Here is an 18872-nt window from a genome sequence, read left to right as displayed (position 1 = left end):
CTACAGGAGTCAAATAGAATGAAAATAGAGATCAATAGCAGAACAACAAATGAAAGCTACATTTCGTTTTGCCTTTTAAAGATCAACAACTTCTAAAGCAATTGTTTCTATACATACCTTTGTATAGGGTTTTAAATTTGGTTAGGTGGCCAGTCATATAGCTGGGGTTGTTTAACAAAAGATGTGACAATTGCAAAACCAAACATATTCTCACCTTGGTAATTTTCCTGGGCTAATCTGTTGGCATTAGAATGGTACTCTGTTGGCATTAGTACAGGTTTTCTACTATATTTTAAAATGACAAATATCTCACTGACAAATCTGAATTTATGGTATGTTACTAAATCCTCAAGTTGACTATTTCCTGATAATGGATAGCGGAATAGTTTAAAACTGGTAGTACTGGTTACAGTACACCCATTTAAAAAAATCAATGGGGAAGGAAATTCTAGAATATATATGGTAGTTACCAGCAACATTTTGGGATTTATTTTAAACACCAGATTAAACTTACATGAGCAAAATCCTGCTGTTGCACAGTCGCTGAACTGTCAGTGTCTGTTATACCAGGGGACTTGCGTTTCAGACAGAATTGCGTTTTATAGGGCCCAGCATGCTCCAGAATCTTAAGGGCATCTTCATATTTGACATCATCAAAATATATTGTAGCGCTGAGTATTTGATCACCTAAATTAAAAATGAAAATGTAAAATATTAATGAGTATGAACCTTGAAGGAGCAAAGTGGTGAAGTAAACTGTTGTAATTAACTGATGACATAATTCATGATTTTAGAATTTTTTTATTTTTTATTTTTTTACAGGAAAGAGGACGTGAAAATGTGAAATTATTAATTTTACAGACGAAAGATACAAAATATGCACCTTCTCTCATGCTCGGAACCTTTGATTCGGGCGTCTCCTTCCTAACTTGCTCGACGAATATACCCTCCTTTCCTCCTCCACTTACAACTATTGCCTTGGCACATGCTTCAGCTTCGGTTCGTACAATTTCATCTGACTCATCTATAGGCCTAAATTCCTGGAGAACAAGAGGGGGAGAAAATAAATGACATGAAATATAAAACATAGCGCAAAATATATTCTGTTGTCTATTAACAGCTGCACTAATCAGTAAAGATCTCCTTATCAGCATTCTGAGGCAGTCTGTAACTTAAAATATGCACAAAATTTATTTTTGAAAAGCATGGGCAGCATTTTTAATAAAGCTACAATTATAATAAAAGTATTATACAACCTTTTTTATTATTATGCTTCTAGTACTATACTATACTATACTACACAACACATAATTTAAATATAGGGGCCTAATAAAGACAAATCACTTCATCCATAATAGTGTAGATATTTTTTTTTATTATTTTCTTTTACAGAATAAACCCATTTGTGAATATCATGTTGATGACCTGTGGTGTTATATTTACCTCTGTTTGACTCATTTTTGCAGAGAAGTGCTTTTCAAAGAATGCTCCTAGTCCACTTTTTCTTTTTCCTTTTTTATAGTCTGTACTTTGCTGACACGTAGCATCTGTTTCCTCCTCAACCTGACGATGAGAAACATAAGCACTGTTTTGATTTAAAGTTCACGGTCTCTTAAAGCTGCGTTACTGTAATGTTTTTTTTTCCATTGGTACTGCTTTCCATTCAGGATTTGCATTTTGGGTTGTAAACATTGCATGATACCTGTTTGTCTCTGTATTCCTCTTTGATTGCGTATTCATATACTGGCGATGCGCCTTGGGGCTGAGGTCTTTCCCCCTCTATGAATTCTGGTGATTCTTCATTAACCTGCAAGACATAGAGGCTATATCTTTTAAACAAAATAGAATTTCACATATAATAAAGACAATCATAAGACAATGTGTTGTTTATTCATGTGTGGTTTAAGTAATAGCTTTATGCAGTATATTAACTCTAAGCAAAATACATAAAAGCCTGCTGTTTGGTTTCGGCTGTAGGATTTATAGTGAACAATCTCAAACCATTAATGCCTGGCTCTTTTTTTATATTCATGGAAATGCAATGCAGATTTAAAAAACATTTAGGTACCTGGTTGAAACAAAGTCAGTGTAATGTATATTGTTTTTTGTTTTAGTTCACAAATCTGGTCTGGCACTTTATATAACATACATTTTCTTACCATAATATTTGCTAATATGTTTATTATGCTGTTAGGGGCTCAGTTCATATGACTTTAAGGAATGATTTTTTAAGGATTTGTTTTAAAGGTTCAATCTTTTACAACTGCTTTAGGGAAGTTTTATTAGTTAATTGTCATTTTTCAAAGTGCAGTTTAAAACAAACTTTTTATTAACACTCTTCAAAAACAGTCCTTAAAGTTGTGTGGCTTTATATGTGTATCATTCTGTGTTGTTTCTGCTTAGATTATTTTCCAGGCTTACATTCTGAGGTTGAAAGGTTAGTTTTACTGTTCACTTTCAGTTTTAGGGGAATCAACCAGTCTTTTCACATTGTACGGTTTTAGGAATAACTGATGATTAGGTATTTGTTTTGTTTATTAATGGGGTTCTTTTGCTTTTTTTTCACTTACAGATTCATTTTCTTCTTTGCCCAGTTCAGGTCCCTTCAGCTCTCTTCCAGACCCTTTTAAAAAATGAAACAAATGATATTAATAATTTGGTAGTTCATATTTTACCTAACTGTTTAGTGTTGAAGATCAATAGTACAATTATTAAGTGGATTCCTCCTCCAGTATCACTGTTTGGCTCTGACAAGGACAACCAGATTTCCTATTGGATCAGTCACTTTCCTATATTAGTAAATATTCCAGTTCTCCATGCTATAAGCAATATTTTAAGTAGACAAATGTTTTGACTAGTGCCTTCTTCAGTACATTTTTTTCATTGCTGGCTGGTTTCACAGACCCTGATTAGTACTAGTCTGTGAAACCAACCATGAATGATTTGAAGTTGTTGATGATTATGTTTGCAAAAATAAAAACTGTGCATGGGATGAAGTAAGCTGTGTGAAGTCCCTCTGTCCAAAACGTTGCTTTGTTTTTAACTTTGTTCTTTTAAAATAATAATAATAATAATAATAATAATAATAATAATAATAATAATAATAATAATAATAATAATAAAGAATGGAAATGTGATCTACAATCTATTATTATGGTTTTGTACCTCTACTTTCATCAATTTATAGTTGGTTAGATACATCGATGTTTTGAATTACTGCTGCACTAAAACCACAGATAATCAAATGATTGTAAATGCGTCCTCCTGTAATGAAGTAGTTTCTTGCTGTCACAATAGTTTCATGTGCCTTTGCTTTTGTTACACTTAAGCTTTAAGACTACAAACTTTGAGTAAATCATGGAGCACAAGGAAAAGGGTTCAGCCTCAAAATTGTGTTTATAAAGCTAGACCCAAGTCATGCTGCCAGAAGGTTCTTAAATATGGTTGTGCTGTTGAGCTTGATTTTGAAATTGTGTAAAGCAAGTGGGATTGTTTTTCCACATTCATGCAGAGAGTAGTAGGAGTGGGCACAATAAGGCTTCTGTGCTGTATTGTACAGCTGAAGCATATCTAAGCTCTCATCAAGCTGTTACAACATGTTACTGACTTGTGTGCCTGTAAATGCTATTATTAATGTTAGTATAAAAGCTCTGGTTGGAGTCTATTTGAAAGAGTAAGTAGCTTCAAATGTCATTTGAATTTCTTTTTTAACACCCCCCTTGCTATTCTATGGTGGTTCTGGGTCCTGTTACTCCATGTTGAGTTATTAGGATTATTTGAGCTGCTTTGAGCTTGTCTGGAGTAACTCAAGCACCAGTACCTTCATCATCCCACTCAACTGATTATTTATATATAGAGAGAAAGAGAGACAGTGAGAGTAGGTGGGCTGACAGAGTTGAAAGGTCACATTGTCACATGATTAATTATTGAAACAGTGGTAGATCTAAATACTACTGCCCTTTAACTCTGTATTAATCCTGCTGTGTTTTTTTTTTCCCCCACAAGGGTAATTTGTTGGCCCGTTATTAACATTACTATGGTACAATAAAAATACAGTGAAATGCTAAAAAACAAGTTAGTTGATTTTAGGGCAACAACATGAAGACCCACCACTGTTTAGACTAATAAAATAGACCCCCTTATCTATGTATTAAAATATAAACCTCAGATGATTATTTATTGAAATGAATAGTGTAACATAGCTGAAGAAATGCTGTACTCTTCCAACACAATTGTTGTTTTCCATTGCCATGCAGTCAGATCAATGAGATACAATGACTCTGCATTTGACTAATGCAGCATTTCCATGCAAAAAACTCCAGGGTCGGAAGCATTCCACCAGTCTCGTAAATATACTTGTCATGTGACCTGTGATATTGATTATGAGGATTTACTTACAATCATATCTGCAGGAAGAAGGTCAAGGAAAGTAATGGAGATCAACTTTAAGGTGGTGATTTAAGTCTGCAGTAAGACCCTGCATTAACTGTACAGTATATTCAGGCTGTTCAATAATCTTTACAACATGCTGTAAATGTACACTTATTGTGCCATGTTTTAGTGTGAAGTTTCACACCCTGCATGTATTTAACTTGACACAAAGCTCTTAATATATAGCCTACAACTACCACAACTTCAATCAACTTCTGGAAAGAACACACAGAAAATTGTATGATTCAGGACAACATAAAAAAACAAAACATGAAAGACTTTAACTTGTATATTTAATCATATTTATTTTTAGTACAGTGTTAGCCAAAATATCCCACACATATGTTTAAATGTTACTCTTATTATCAATTGCATCAACAGCATTGGCTGCTACTTAATCTCATTGAAAGAATAACTAACAAATACCCCAAACTAGGTATAAAATAAGGTAACTTCACCATCCGGTTTGCATTTTTTTATTGCATTGTTTTTTAGTTATGCCATATCTCCTTGCAACATAACAGAAAAGGTATTGCAAATACTGAAAAAAACCAGCAACTTAAAACTGGAGGTTACAGCATAGCATTTGTCAAGGATATTACTTTAAAGTAATATAGGTCTATTGTAACTGCAGTGTAGCTGCACTATAATTACATTGTAAATGTAATTTAAGATTCCCATAATTATATTGTACCCACAGGTCCATAATTGCACAGCTTCACTGCAGTACATTCATGTGATTTCATGGAGGGTCAAATTGTCCCCACCCCTTCACTGGCTTATTTTCTGTCAATAACGAATCCATTGCTCTCTTTTTCAATGACTGACATGCTTTTAGCCAGTAACAATGCTTTTAGCCAGTAACATGATTTACACTGCTGGGGTGAAATGACCAAGGAGGTAGGGCAGCAACAAACGTTCTAGATAGCAAAGCAAGCAAACTTAAGACAGTGTAACAGCTGATGTCTAATTTAAAATGAAAATACATGTTTGCTATAATAAGTGTTTCTTGAAAACTGCACATTTGAGACATATGAAGCTAATGAAAGAGCAGAATGGGTATGATTTATGGAATTATTTTGCTAGCTACAATTATTTTAGATACCTGGAACAAGGTCAGGTTTGGAAAGCACCGAAAGCACAAGACATTCCAGGCTAAAAATAATTAGGGGATCAGAGGACTCTCGTGGCTCCATTCCATCAACCTGAAACAGAACCCTTTACTGCACCATCATTACAAGAACGGCCTTGAGGGATTTGAAACTCCATTAAAGGGGCACTTTATATCATCTTTTGAAAAGACAAGTCAAAACCAATTTCCTGAACTGGTAAGGAAGCATATCAGTGTTGCATATATACCAGTGAGCAACGATTGACTAATGGGCTTTATACTGTTTCCCTGCCCAAGTTATTTTACAGAAAAGTTAGATACCATGGTGCTACTAGAAGTTATAAATTAAAAAAATAAAAAAAACAACCTGGTGTTTACTTAGTACGTGGTTAATGCTTTGTGAATATAATCTGAAATATTAAGAACATGTAAATGAATATATGCTATCCCTTTAATACCTGTGTTCCTACTAGATTCTTTTTTTTCACTTTTTAGAAAAAGGGAAGACAAATCCCCTTGACTGAACTTATGACCTTTAGTCACAATTTAGAAATTTCAAAAGAGCTGTAAAATAGCAAACAGGGATCTACATTATACACATTAAAAACTAACTATCTGGAAAATGTGGAAAAAAAAAACAAAAAACTCTTCAACAAGAAAAGAAGCGTAGGGCTGAAAGCAACTGTAATTAACCTCTATGTTTGGGTTCTTATGGAAGGCTGAGAGAGCAGTTATTTTAAATGTCAGCTATGTCAATTTGGGCAAGCACTCTTTCCAAGCTTTTTTTACAGCATAAGAACTACCGAAGACACGCATTTAACACAGTATTGCACTTATTCGCATGACAACTATGCCATTGCCTACAAAACTTACAAATAGAGTACTGCTTCTTTAAATGATGCACGTTTCAGTAATAATAACCGTTAAAAGAATGACGCCCCACCTTAATGCACCAGTCCAGAGCAGTGAGTCTTCAAATACTGTATAAATATTTAATCCGCAAGACCCCAAATTAGATGCTATCTAGGTCAACAAACCATTTTAGAAATGTGAAAGTGCAAGGCAAAGAATATAATACAGCACATGTCTGTCATAGCTGTTGATCGTAATATCACACTGTCCTGATTCAAGATTAGGGTCATATTGTTTTGAAGTTCGGGTTTTTGAAGTTCATGAACATGCTTTATTGCACATGGTAAAAAGTGACAGGATGTTCTGCATATATTGTACAATAATTTGAAATCCAAATGCAATTAGACGTGTCAGAATGATTGCACAGCGATATTTAACATTTAGGGTAACAACTAAGAAAAGTTATATTCATTTTTATATTCATTTCATGAATCCAATTGTGCAAAATGTTGCTTTCCCGTAGCATTCCATTTTGTCATTTCAATTGTTATCTGACTGTACATGCCCATGAACTAGGGCTTCCAAACCTAACCAAAATGCCTGAAAAAAAGCATGTGTCAAGGCAAGGGTTAATTAGCCGAACATATTAGCAAAAAGGGTTCAAATGCTCTATCCAGATTACTGATACTATTTATTTAGTGGGTTGTATTTCAGGATTAGGGACTTAAAGAGATACCTTCCTTTATCTACATTTTCCTAATATTTACTACTGTTACTTATCTGTTTATCATCCTATTGTGTGTATTCTGTATTGCATTGTTAATTGTGTTCACTAACTCACTTCAGAAAAAAGCCTTTTTTTTAAAAGCAATATTTACTGGAATAGTAAGCATGGTGAATACTAATCTAAACAGAAATAACAGTAGATAGGAATACAGAGCACACATAATAGGATATTAAACAGGTAAGAAATTATATATTGAGAAATGTAAATCATATAAAAAATCAGTTTACATTGTTTGATATTCAAAGATGAACTTCAGTTTTTGGCGGAAGGTTTCCTATTTCCTTCCTACTGAAGCACTTAATGCTTTTAAAAAGAATGTTAAAAGACTGTTTAAACACAAACAAGCTTTTAATCGTTTCATCTATTCTCATAATGCATTGTTAATTGTTTTCTTGTAACCCTGTGCCTCTGTAAACAGGATACTGCTGCAAGAGCAGATACTAGAGGAGCCACTCCCGATGAAACACTTTAACTGAAAAAGAAGTAAACACAAAATTCATGGTCTGTTGCAGAGGACAGTTTTTCTGTCAGGGTTTATTTGCATTTGCATGACACTGCTAAGTGTTTTGGTGAGTACTTGAAATACAAATCACCAACTATGTATGCACAATGTAACATAACACCATTATAGTCCACTAAAAGAGAGCCTGTTTCTTGGAAAAAAGTCATAACTGTATAAAACTAAACAGTCCCACCAATAGGGAAAAGTCCAACACAATTTTAACAGTTTCCTGAAATACAATCTGTAGCAACTTATGAACTGAATTTACAAACAGCTGGAACTGGTAAGTTAGCCACACCCAGCTGCGACTGCATTAACGCCTGCAGGTTTTGCTTGGAATTACACCAACTGTTCCTCATCTAGTAAGAACACAATGAACGATGAAAAGACTTATCGTAGCCTACATTTGTACATCGAGCTATCAGTTGGGCATGGGCACAGAAGCTAAAATAATGTTGGTGCCTCAATGACTTTGATTTATTGTTTGGCTGGATAACAGCACATTAAATGGTGACATATCAGATATGCATATTTGAACAACAGCCGCTGTGTGTCACACTTAAGAACCAGATTTATATTCAGTCCCACAATTGTGTGACAGTTTCTCTGTGTATCTGGATGTGAAGCTTTTCTCTGCATCTGTCAATTCAATTCCACCCTGTGACAGGATAGTGTCACGGCCCAACTGTTACCAGCAGGAAGAAAAGGGAAAAAATAAACAGGCACAAGGGCCAAAATTAAAAGGTTTAAACAAAATGCAGAAATGTGCACAAATACTGCAGCCCGTTTCTCAAGCACAAGTTTTAAATGATTGTACAGTAGCAAAAGAATATTATATTTCTGAATTATTGTGTTGAATATCTCAATATTAACAAGGTCTGTCACTGTAAACAGTACATAAGCCTGTAGATTTTGTCTTAATTTTCTGATGCAGCCACATTTGTTACTAAGCCCCGTGGAAGGTGGTGCTGAATAAGTAGCTGTTCCTTATCAGTAATAATCTAATCCAAGACCATAGTGTTAGGGGACAAATAGAAATCTTTGAAATCTATTGAACAGGTGTTGGGTGTGTTGTGGTTTTCAGGCCATCTGTCATTTTTTCAAGATGAATTTCTTAAAGGAAATATATTTAAAAAAAAGGGTAACATATAAAAAAAAGCAGCATGCTTTTCTAAAAAGCAGAGCTTTAATATGTAATTTCATTTTTGCAATGCATTAGGGATAGTTTCACAACTTTCTGTTCTGTACATTACCAGGTGTTTTGGTGGACTTTGCTTCTTTTGCTAGCATACAATTAACTGAGTGTTAGAGTATCAGCTTAATTTAATTTGACAAGGGAGTTCATTAATGGTCAAAATAAAATACAATGCCAGGAATCATATAGAACCACACCCATAAAATTTCCACCACATATTTCCACCAATGTTCCTCTCAAAAGCAAAACTATTGTTAGTTCTATGGAACCAGGTATCGGAACTCACAATAAGAGATTCTAGATGACATGTTGATACAATGCGCCTTTAATAGTCTTAGATATAAAAGTTCCTCATAAAAGCAAAGCATTTACACATTTTAGAACATGTCATTAGGGATTAGGGTGTACTTAGCAGTGTAGCTACGGTATGTGCACCTGCCTGAGAGTTTGCTAGTTTATTTTGTATTGTATCAGAATGGCAGCTTACAGCTGTTGTCAGGGGTGTAACAGGTCAGTATAATTTCTTTACATGATATAGCCTATCATAGTAACAGTGTGTACAGTGATACATGTCAAGAAGCCACATGTACCTAAATCTCACCAAATAATGAATACATGTGATTTCCATCCTCTTTTCTGAATGAAGTTGTTTCTTTTAACGAAATGTCATTGTTAATGATCTGTTTATCTTATTAAACATTGCACAAAGCAGCCCAGAGCAGAGCAGTTGCATACACACTCAATGTGGCAGAACTAACATGCCTTTACATTCACTCCACTATTGACACCTCAGCTACCTGCCACTCCAGCTAAAGGCACAGATATGTATTAAAGCCAACTGGTCAATTTTGACATGCATTAGTTTACATTTAAACCTCATCTGATTTTAGTGATGTCCAATACACCAAAATAGATACCCATTATCCACCCCCAAAACTAAACTTATTTACTGGAATAATAAGAAACACTTTCACAGATGCATTTTATTCCAATAAGGTAATCCATCTCCAATGTGTCCAACTTGTTTCACAGGAAACACACAGCTCTTAAAACAGACTCTTGGATTCAGAATCTATTAGAAATAACTACTCTCAGAATGACCTCACTTTGCATGTATGTAAGGCTGTGCCTACATTTTGAAGAGGCATTTTCCTTATAACAATTTGTAAAGCATTTCTTTGAGCAAGTCAATCTGTTGCACTTGAAATGCTTCCATCCTCCTCGATTACCAACCTTTTCAATTGCAAGGGCAGACCACAAATCAAACTTCTCTGTTAGTTTTAACAAATATATGTCGAATAATACCTGGCATCAATCACTTACTGTAAGTTATAAAGTGCACTTCTTACACAATTAATTAACAATTACTAAAACAATCTAATAATTAGTCACAATATTGACAATTAAAAAGTTGCCCATTTAGCTGATCTTAAATCACAAAAGCAGTCCATCGATATTGTTGACAGTTTTCAAATTCTAGAATTAAACACACGATTTCCAACAAACATTTGCACTGGAAGTGCCAAGGTTACCCACCCTGCTATAAATGCTAAACCTGCTAGGATTACTAGTATGTTAGCTGTGTTACTATAAATATACATTACGTATGAAACAACTTTGAAACATAACGCTGCGAAAGGACATTTGGATAATTTAATGGGACATGTACAGTAGACAATATTAAACCGCAGTCCAATTATCTACCTACAGAGGCAATTACAATTAAAGGTAGGTTATTACCATTGTGTTACGAAATGTTACAAAACTAAACTTACAACACAACCTGTGCAGTACCACTCCCATACCTGTGGGAACAGGTTTTGCCTTATTAGTGATCTAAGTTCCACACCCCTGGCAAGCACAATGCTTAAAGATACTAGTAAAAATACACTGTTATTTGCTCATATATCAGATAGAAAAGGAATGCATTTCAACATTCTGAAGTGTATTCTTTCTTTCTTTCACAGATTATTCATGATGTAACATACTAAATTCCACGCAATTTTGATATTTTTATTGTCTGCTACAGCTGGCAAATTGCCGCTAAAGTACATCCTATTGGTAGTTTCTCCTTGTAGCTTAACAACATTCACACATCAAGTCCTTAATGGTTTTGCTGTTGATGTTTTCATTTCAGACTCTATATCCTGTTCTTGTCATAATTCTGTAAGTTTAATGGAAGTTCTTCTTCCTCAACCAACCTGAGCCCCCGTATTCAGCAGAGCAGGGGGTCCAGTTAACTGCAATCCAGGGAGTGAACTGTGGTACAAAAATTTGGCTCTTACTACATAATAATGTTAAAATAAAATATTAATACAGTGATAACAATAACTGCAAACCAGTCATACTAACTAGTTTTCACACCCATGAAGGAACAATGATTTATATTCTGTTGTTGGGTATAATAAGCAGTGTTGCCAGATAAGCAGTCTCCTGTGAGAACTGAAAATAGTTTACCATTTAGATATTTGCTTTCATCTACTTGTCTATCACATACTTTCGAAGGAGCAGGAGTTATTAAAAAAAAAAATCTAAATATTTAGGAAAAATAACAGCACCAGTTTTCATTTCCAAAAAAAATGTACAGGAAAACATATGCAATATAGATAATAATATGACTGTTCAAAATCTCTCCAAAAATAGTCTATATGAGGTAGCAACTTTACCCACTGTTTTTTTTAGAAATGTGTAAGTGAAAAACTTACCAGGAGTGAAAATCTGTAGCAACTGGCCCTGAAGTTGAAGTAAGCCCAGTGTCTGGAGTCTTTGCCCTGTTTACCAGAGTTCGAGTGGTACAGTAACTGAGCAGGACTTGGGTGAAACAATTTTTCTTCTATGTAAGGCTGAAAGGGGGGAGGTCTGTCCAAGACAAATAGGGAATGGATACCCCACCTCTTGGCTGCTCGCCCTGTGCCAAACTAATAGTCCCTGAAACCAAAGAGCTGAACACACATACTACTGTAAGAGCAGCAACAGCTGAACCTCTTTATTTAGTTAGTCTCCAACTTCAACAGCTTTTATTTTCTCCCTCAATGCTGCAGAGCTGTGACTAAGAGTTGTGTGAGTAGCTGGAGCATACTCTCTGTCCCATAACAGGATCCTTAGTCTCTCCTAGTGAGTGAATGCTTTCTTTTCTCCCTCACAACAGACACTTCTATGGGTGGAGTTCTGTTACTTTCTTATATTTCGATATCACCAAGAACTGTAAACAAACCTCCCTTTTTTTATATCTCCAATCCCATTCTCAAAGCCTTAGCCCTCAAGCAGGTACTGTATATATTATCATGAGTCAACCTGCATGGGGTGTATATTTATACATGTTCTATGCAGTGAGATAAATCAAGAGTCACAAAGAAATATGGGTCACTAACTTACACACATTCCCAATACGACTTATGTCCTATCAGTAGATGATTTACCTGGTATAGTAAATGGACCTGTGGTTGTCAAAGTGTTTGGTTTACATGTAAGAAGATTTTTTTCTGTGCTTGCAGTATGTTCTGAATTGGTCCAGAAAGTTACATTTTCAAAGTTTCTTGCTCTATTATTTGTATTTTTTTCCATGAAAAAAATAACATACTGTTTAAATTACAAAACTACAGTATACATTTAAGAACATATGCAGCTAAACTGTTTCCTACAAGTGTTAATACTTTAGCTGCATTATTATTCATGTGTGGCTCCCTGCAACTAAGTGAACACTGTGTCCCATTAGTCTGGCATCACAGGCAACGTTGTTAATATTGGTCATCTCTCTATTTCTTTTAGGTGGGAAATGTTTTAATCAAAGAGGAACCAATTTAAATCTTCTTCTTTTTTTTTTTTTTTTTTTTTAAATGTGTAGTGCAGATAGTCAACAGGGTGTGGCTGCCCCTAATCTGCAGCAGGGCATGAAACTGCTATCTGAGCTATGTTATGTTAATGAAAACACTTCCAGGCTCTGGACCTGTAGGTGGTGGGGGGGATTCAGATACTTTTGCAATGGAAGAGAACGAGAATATACCTTCATAAATGGTTGAATAAAAAAAATGGCATGCCTTTTCTGGGATCTGAAACTTGTTTTCCTTAGTCACCAGCTTGAAAAAAACACTGGTCTAGATAACAGAGGGTGCTAATTGTCTGAAAAGGATTCCAGCCCAAACAATTGTCGCAGTAACATGAATATATATATATATATATATATATATATATATATATATATATATATATATATATATATACAAGTATATCGTAACACTAACATGTACTCACCTCTGTCCAGCACACTGCCTTCCTTCTGTTCCTTTAATACGGTCATTTTAGCATATGGTAATGCATCGGTAATTAGAAACATGAGATGCAAATATATTCTAGGTGGACATTTAATATGCACATAGCGCAATCAAATTTGAATTGGGCAAAAGCCCTAATTCATCTGAATATACCAATATCTGCGCAATAATTGCAATGTGCTAGTTCCAATAACTGCGCACCGCTAGTTCCAGTAACTGCGCACCGCTGGCTCAAATAGTGTTGAGGTAACAATCCAATCTGGAGCTGGGTACAATAGTACAAACGTACAATTGCTCAAAAAACTGCTATATTCCAATGTCTTGCAATTGCTTTGTGCCATTTTAGAATATCTCTAATTTTGTGCCAAAGCACTATTTTTTTGCAAGGCACAAATTTAGCGAGGGGATTGCGCGAAGAACGAAGATTGGGCCCTTAGTGTCTAAGCACCAAACACTCTCTCACTGCGCTCATGCTGGCTAGCAGGCAATTGAAATATAACACAGCCTGTCTCCTCACACACAAACAGCAGCCACTGCAGCAGCTCAAGCAAGCTGTGATGTAGCTAGTACCTTGCTCACACGTACACACCCACATACAAGCACAGCCTCAACTGAAACGATGCAGACAATCTTAGAATATATCACATTAAGCTTATTTATGGTATATAGATTAAGCATATGGCAAGTTTACTTTTAAAGAAATTCTTCATAAAACAATATGAAGTCGATTACTTATAGTTACTTCATCAAGTTTCACTAAAAGTTATTTTGCACGCAGAGCGTGCAAACTAAATAATTAACAGTTCAGTTCTATATGAATATGTTACAATTAATTAATTTAGTTCCATGAAAGGAAAATGCAACTGGAATTATACTCAACAATTCCTTGAAGCTTAGACTTTTGGTCCGCTGGTTTGGAAACTCAATCTGTTGAAGTGTCCAGTACAAAAGGCTCTCCTCTCAGCAACAAACTCTTCAATCCCATGTTGGATCAAACTCTTCAACAAAGCTTTCATTTCTCGATAGTATCAACACTCAGCTGCAACAAAGTCTTCAGTCCTCAGTATAGGATCCACAACAGCACCCATCCGCTCTGTCCTCTTAGCTGAATCTTTAGCTACGCAGGTAGCAGGGCAGTTTCTTTTGGATACTGTGATTTTAGGTCTACAGCAGACCTAGACTGGTTTGTCTGATAAGTCTCTGTAAGTTTTACAGCAGTCCTCCAGCCGGGCCTCAGTCTCATTGCCTGTGGTTGTTGACTCGCTTGCAGCTTGCTTCCTCGTCTTGAGTCCATTTTTAGGCAGAGTCCCAGAGTTGCAACTTTGCTTAGTGACAGCACCTTGTTTAGCATTCGATGCGAAGCGCAAAATGTTTAGTTTTGTGGATACTTATAGTCTTTTCACTCTGCTGACTAGCTTCTTTCATGAGATCATTTGTGCATCTTGCCTCTTTAAACTCCCAGTCCTTTGATGTTTTAATGTCCTTTTCCACTGGGACATCACTAGTTTATGTCTTCCTTGCGTCAAAATGATTGTTGTTGCACGTGTGAATTATGTGTGCATAATTCAACTGTCCTTTCAGCCTAATCCAGTTCAGGTGCCACCTAGCCCCGGTTACCTCATTCAGTAGGTCACAAAGTTCAGTATGTCTGCAAGACATACTGAACCCTTCTGAAGACACAGCAGTTTCATTAATTAATCTAGTTACAGTTCCAATACACATTCATTTATTAATATCATATTCAGGGAATATGTCCCACACTATATAGGCCTTGTTCAGGGGTTATAATACAGTTTGATACAGTTTGATCAAAAGGAAGTGCTAACCATATTAGCTTTGAGTGGCTGACCTAGTAAAAGGCACTGCCATGTGAAGAGTGAGTCAGGCAAATGGGAGTTTGCTGGTCATGTCAAGTTGTCGATCTTGGTTGGGGACCAACAGGGAACATATGCCTTTGCATTCACAGGGGATTGGGAGGAAAATTGGCTGGGGTAATGTGACCTGGTCAGTGCCAGGTGTGGCCAGGTGAAGAACAGCCTTCTGATGCGGTTTGGCTGTAAAGAGGTGACTACGGTGATTGCTACTGGTCTAAACAAACACAAGTGTGGTTTAAAGCACCAGAAACATGCACTTTGAGCTTTTCTTTGCAATTTTCTATTGTGTATCTGTATGTGTATTCAAGCAAGACCAATTACATGCTTAAATTATTAGTGTACACCTCTGTCTTAAGCACTATTACATGTACATGTTGGAGCAAGTCGCAAGTATTTACAGCAGATTAATTTCCGCTAGCTATAAAGATTTCATTGTCAGTACATGTATACACCAGTCATGTGCATTTGATTATGTGTGGGATGTTTCTAACTTGCTTTGGCCCTATCCACTGTCATTGACACTGCTTTAGTACATTCACAGACTGAAACAAACTTTTTGTACCTACTGCTTTCTACCCAGTTAAGTCTGCTTCTCAATTATGTACAATATAATGACAAACCGGTACCCTAAACTCCACTAAATGGGTACTTCAGTTGTTAATACTTAATCAAAAAAGCCATAGCCCGGAGCTCAATGAACAGATACAAAAAATAGGACGCTGAAAGGTTCACAGACCCTGTGACTGTTAAAGACGTTTTCATGATTTAAATGATATGCAGCATGACACTCCCCAGCAAAGAACATCAACTGCCATCATTAGCTGTGATGTAAACCTATATTCCTCTGACTGTAGGCCTCACCCTGCACACCACACAGCCATGCCTTTACCAGGGGTGCCTCCCAGGGTCCTGGATTTATTTATCTGTAGAACTTGAACATTCTTTATAAAATAATCATGAAACAGACATTCAGGTGTTTATCCAATTAAAAAACGTTTGCAATTTGTGTTTGGTATATTACTTGAATTAAACATACCTAATTTAAGCATTTGAGCCCAAAGGAGCAGGCTTAATCATGCGGTAATGCCTGCTTCGTGCAGTTACATGCCCGAGCCAAATAGCTAAAATGCTATTTGAATATGGATATGTTAAACAAAATAAAAAATAGTTTTTTTAATAGTTTTATCCTGATTTTATGAAGAACTAATTTTGGTTGCTAAGCATTTACCTCAGTATTCCATGAGTAATGCGGTTTTCTCAAAAAACATCTGTGGTCTTTTCAGGCTCTTTGGTTTAATCCAAGCGGTGGACGCTGTAGGCTACTTAATTAGAATATTCTATTTATATACAGCTGTTCGTACCCTGTTTTGTGAAGTGTTTGTTAGCGATAACTAAGGATTTGAATATTTGTGCAGCCAGATATCAATATTTACTGTTAGGCTATTTTTTTTTTTTTTTTAATGTGTTATTGGTAATCGTGCTATTTGTTGTGTACATAAAGTTTATTCAAAGTGCTATCAAAGAACAGGCATGTCTGTGTTTCTGGTGATCCATTGAAATAAAGTTATTCAGTCTGCATCCATTTGTTTTACAAATTGTGAATAAAAACCATAGTTGCTATAGCCGCTGACAGTATTTTCGATCGCTATTCTAAATTTAAATAGATACAGTAAGGAAGCTAGGAAGTAAACATTGACAGACTGCGTTCAGAGTGTGTGTACAATATAAGAGCAGAGATTTTCTTCCATCAAGCAGGAAAAGGTTAGTAATGTAAGAAGCGAATACAGGTCTGCAAGATGGGGTTTTTTTTCAGGCGGATTGATTTGGAACGGTGAATAAACAAAGTTTGAATGTTAACATTTGGGCAGGCTTAATCGTAGTTTAAACCCACCTGATTGACCAATCAGGTTAGAGGAAACCCCCTATCCTTATTCTAATTTAATATTAATCCTAATTCCCCAGAAAACACTCTACAAAGAAGTCTCTGTGTTAACCAAGCTGGAATTTGATTTAAGATATGAAAAGCAAATGAAAAAAAATTATGAGAATCGAAATGAACGTGACTCTAATTTCTAAACAATAAACAATAGTCACTCCCAGATCAAGTAAATAAAGGGTACTTGTACAACCACACGCTTAATAATAAATTAATTGAGAATATTTGATAGCAAAGAGCCAAACACAGCCTATGGAAAACAGAACTGCACCTGAACTTTAATGAAAATTACTTTAAGTGAGTGACACAAAAGAACTACACTGTAAATGATTTACCTTCACTACGTTTCTTTATATTTATTTTATTAAATAAGATTTATTTTCATTTTCTTAACTTTGAAACATTTCTGAAGGTACTGATTCAACACTTTAGTGCAGATTGCTTCCATTTTGGCTGCAGGTACAGCAGTGAGGTCTTCCATTGCTCCCAGTGCTGGGCAGAGGTCATGTTTACAAAACATGTTAACAGTCCTTACCAGTGGGCTACCATGTGGTCTGACCTGTGATCTATGTGCCTTCACCAAACATGTTGCCCCATGTGATAATATGAGATGACTTGCTGTGCCTTGTTTTACAGCAGCTCTGTGTTCTGTCATAGGGATCTACCACAGACTCAGTTTATGTTATTCATATTTTTGGAAGCTTATGATGCACATGCTGAAAATTCAAATAATTCAAAAGATTAAACACAATGCCAAGCTTTTCCCCATTGTCCATGTAATATTTAACAGATACTATTGCATATATTTACAGGAACAAAGGATATCATAATATTACTTATGATAATATTACTTTTCATTGTAAATTAATACTATGTGATTTTAGGATGAAAACATCTGTGCATGAGGAAGTATCGGCATGAGTAGAATTGAGTGGGCAGAGGCTGAAAGACGAAGCTTGTTTACTCACTATGAGTGTTGATATAATCCATACTCAGACACCTGCCAAACTATATTAACTATAATATACTGCTTTTCTGTTAATATATAAATAACAAAGTGAGTCACAGGAAAATAATTCTATCTCGGGGTTCTGTGACAGTTTATAAACTACTCAACCTGACATCACAGAAACCTTAGATGGAATTATTTTCCTGTAACCCACTGAAGCCCACCTATTATTCTATATGTAATGCTCTCTTTAAATAAATAGCAAAAATAAATCCAGTAATGGAATAATGTAAAATGTTTTAAAAAAGAGAGAGAGGGTAGAAAATGTTACTTAATTTTTTTTTTTTTTTATGATATATGGAAGTTATGCAAGGACAGAAAAGTTAAAACTAGAATAGAATAGAATAGAAAAGTTTAAATATAATTACTGTAAGTATTCTTTAACATAAGGAACTGTGGCAGAGCAAAGCTCTGCCCTTTAAATTGGCAGGGATGGGGTTAACTTCCCCTACCTGCCTGGGTTTATTATGTTCAGGTGGCTGGGGTTGATTAGTTGATTAGGTTGATTAACGATCAATCAGCGCCCAGCCACCTGATATAAAAGGAGGCCTCTGCTTCTCATTTGGGGAGAGGGAGCTGAGGAAGCAGGTTGGGTTTTTGGGGTTGTTTAGAAAGTTTGAATCCAGTGAAGGCATTGCCCAGCCTGGAAACTGTTATTTTTGTAAGTTTTGCTTTTTATCTTTTTTGTGTTTAAATTGTTTTGTTTTGGCCCTTGTGCCCTTTCATTTTTGTGTTTATTTATAATAAAATAGTTATATTTTTTTTTGAACTGCAGTCTGTCTCTGGGCCTCTATCCACTCGCCAGCCTGCCACAGGAACAGAAAAGAGAAAACTAAATAACGGCATTTTTTTACATTCAATTCAACACAGTTTTCTTTGCTCTTGTTGCTGTTTAAAGATTTCA

General features: G+C 35.6%; 1 protein-coding gene across 1 annotated transcript in view; it reads right to left on the bottom strand.

The window, feature by feature from the left end:
• Window positions 1-13621, bottom strand: part of LOC121329673 (neuroblast differentiation-associated protein AHNAK-like) — a 37341-nt gene extending 23720 nt beyond the window's left edge. The window contains exons 1-8 of the mRNA XM_041275381.1: window positions 13613-13621; window positions 11584-11796; window positions 11080-11137; window positions 2571-2623; window positions 1703-1807; window positions 1444-1563; window positions 884-1040; window positions 515-687 (exon numbers count right to left, since the gene is read on the bottom strand). Of these exons, the coding sequence (XP_041131315.1) occupies window positions 515-687; window positions 884-1040; window positions 1444-1563; window positions 1703-1807; window positions 2571-2623; window positions 11080-11137; window positions 11584-11796; window positions 13613-13621 (888 nt within the window). The remainder of the gene's footprint in view (window positions 1-514; window positions 688-883; window positions 1041-1443; window positions 1564-1702; window positions 1808-2570; window positions 2624-11079; window positions 11138-11583; window positions 11797-13612) is intronic.
• Between the last annotated feature and the right edge of the window lie 5251 nt (window positions 13622-18872).

The sequence above is a fragment of the Polyodon spathula genome, chromosome 17 (assembly GCF_017654505.1).
Source record: "Polyodon spathula isolate WHYD16114869_AA chromosome 17, ASM1765450v1, whole genome shotgun sequence".
NCBI classification, from domain to species: Eukaryota; Metazoa; Chordata; class Actinopteri; order Acipenseriformes; family Polyodontidae; genus Polyodon; species Polyodon spathula.
This window is presented reverse-complemented; position numbering and strand designations above follow the sequence as displayed.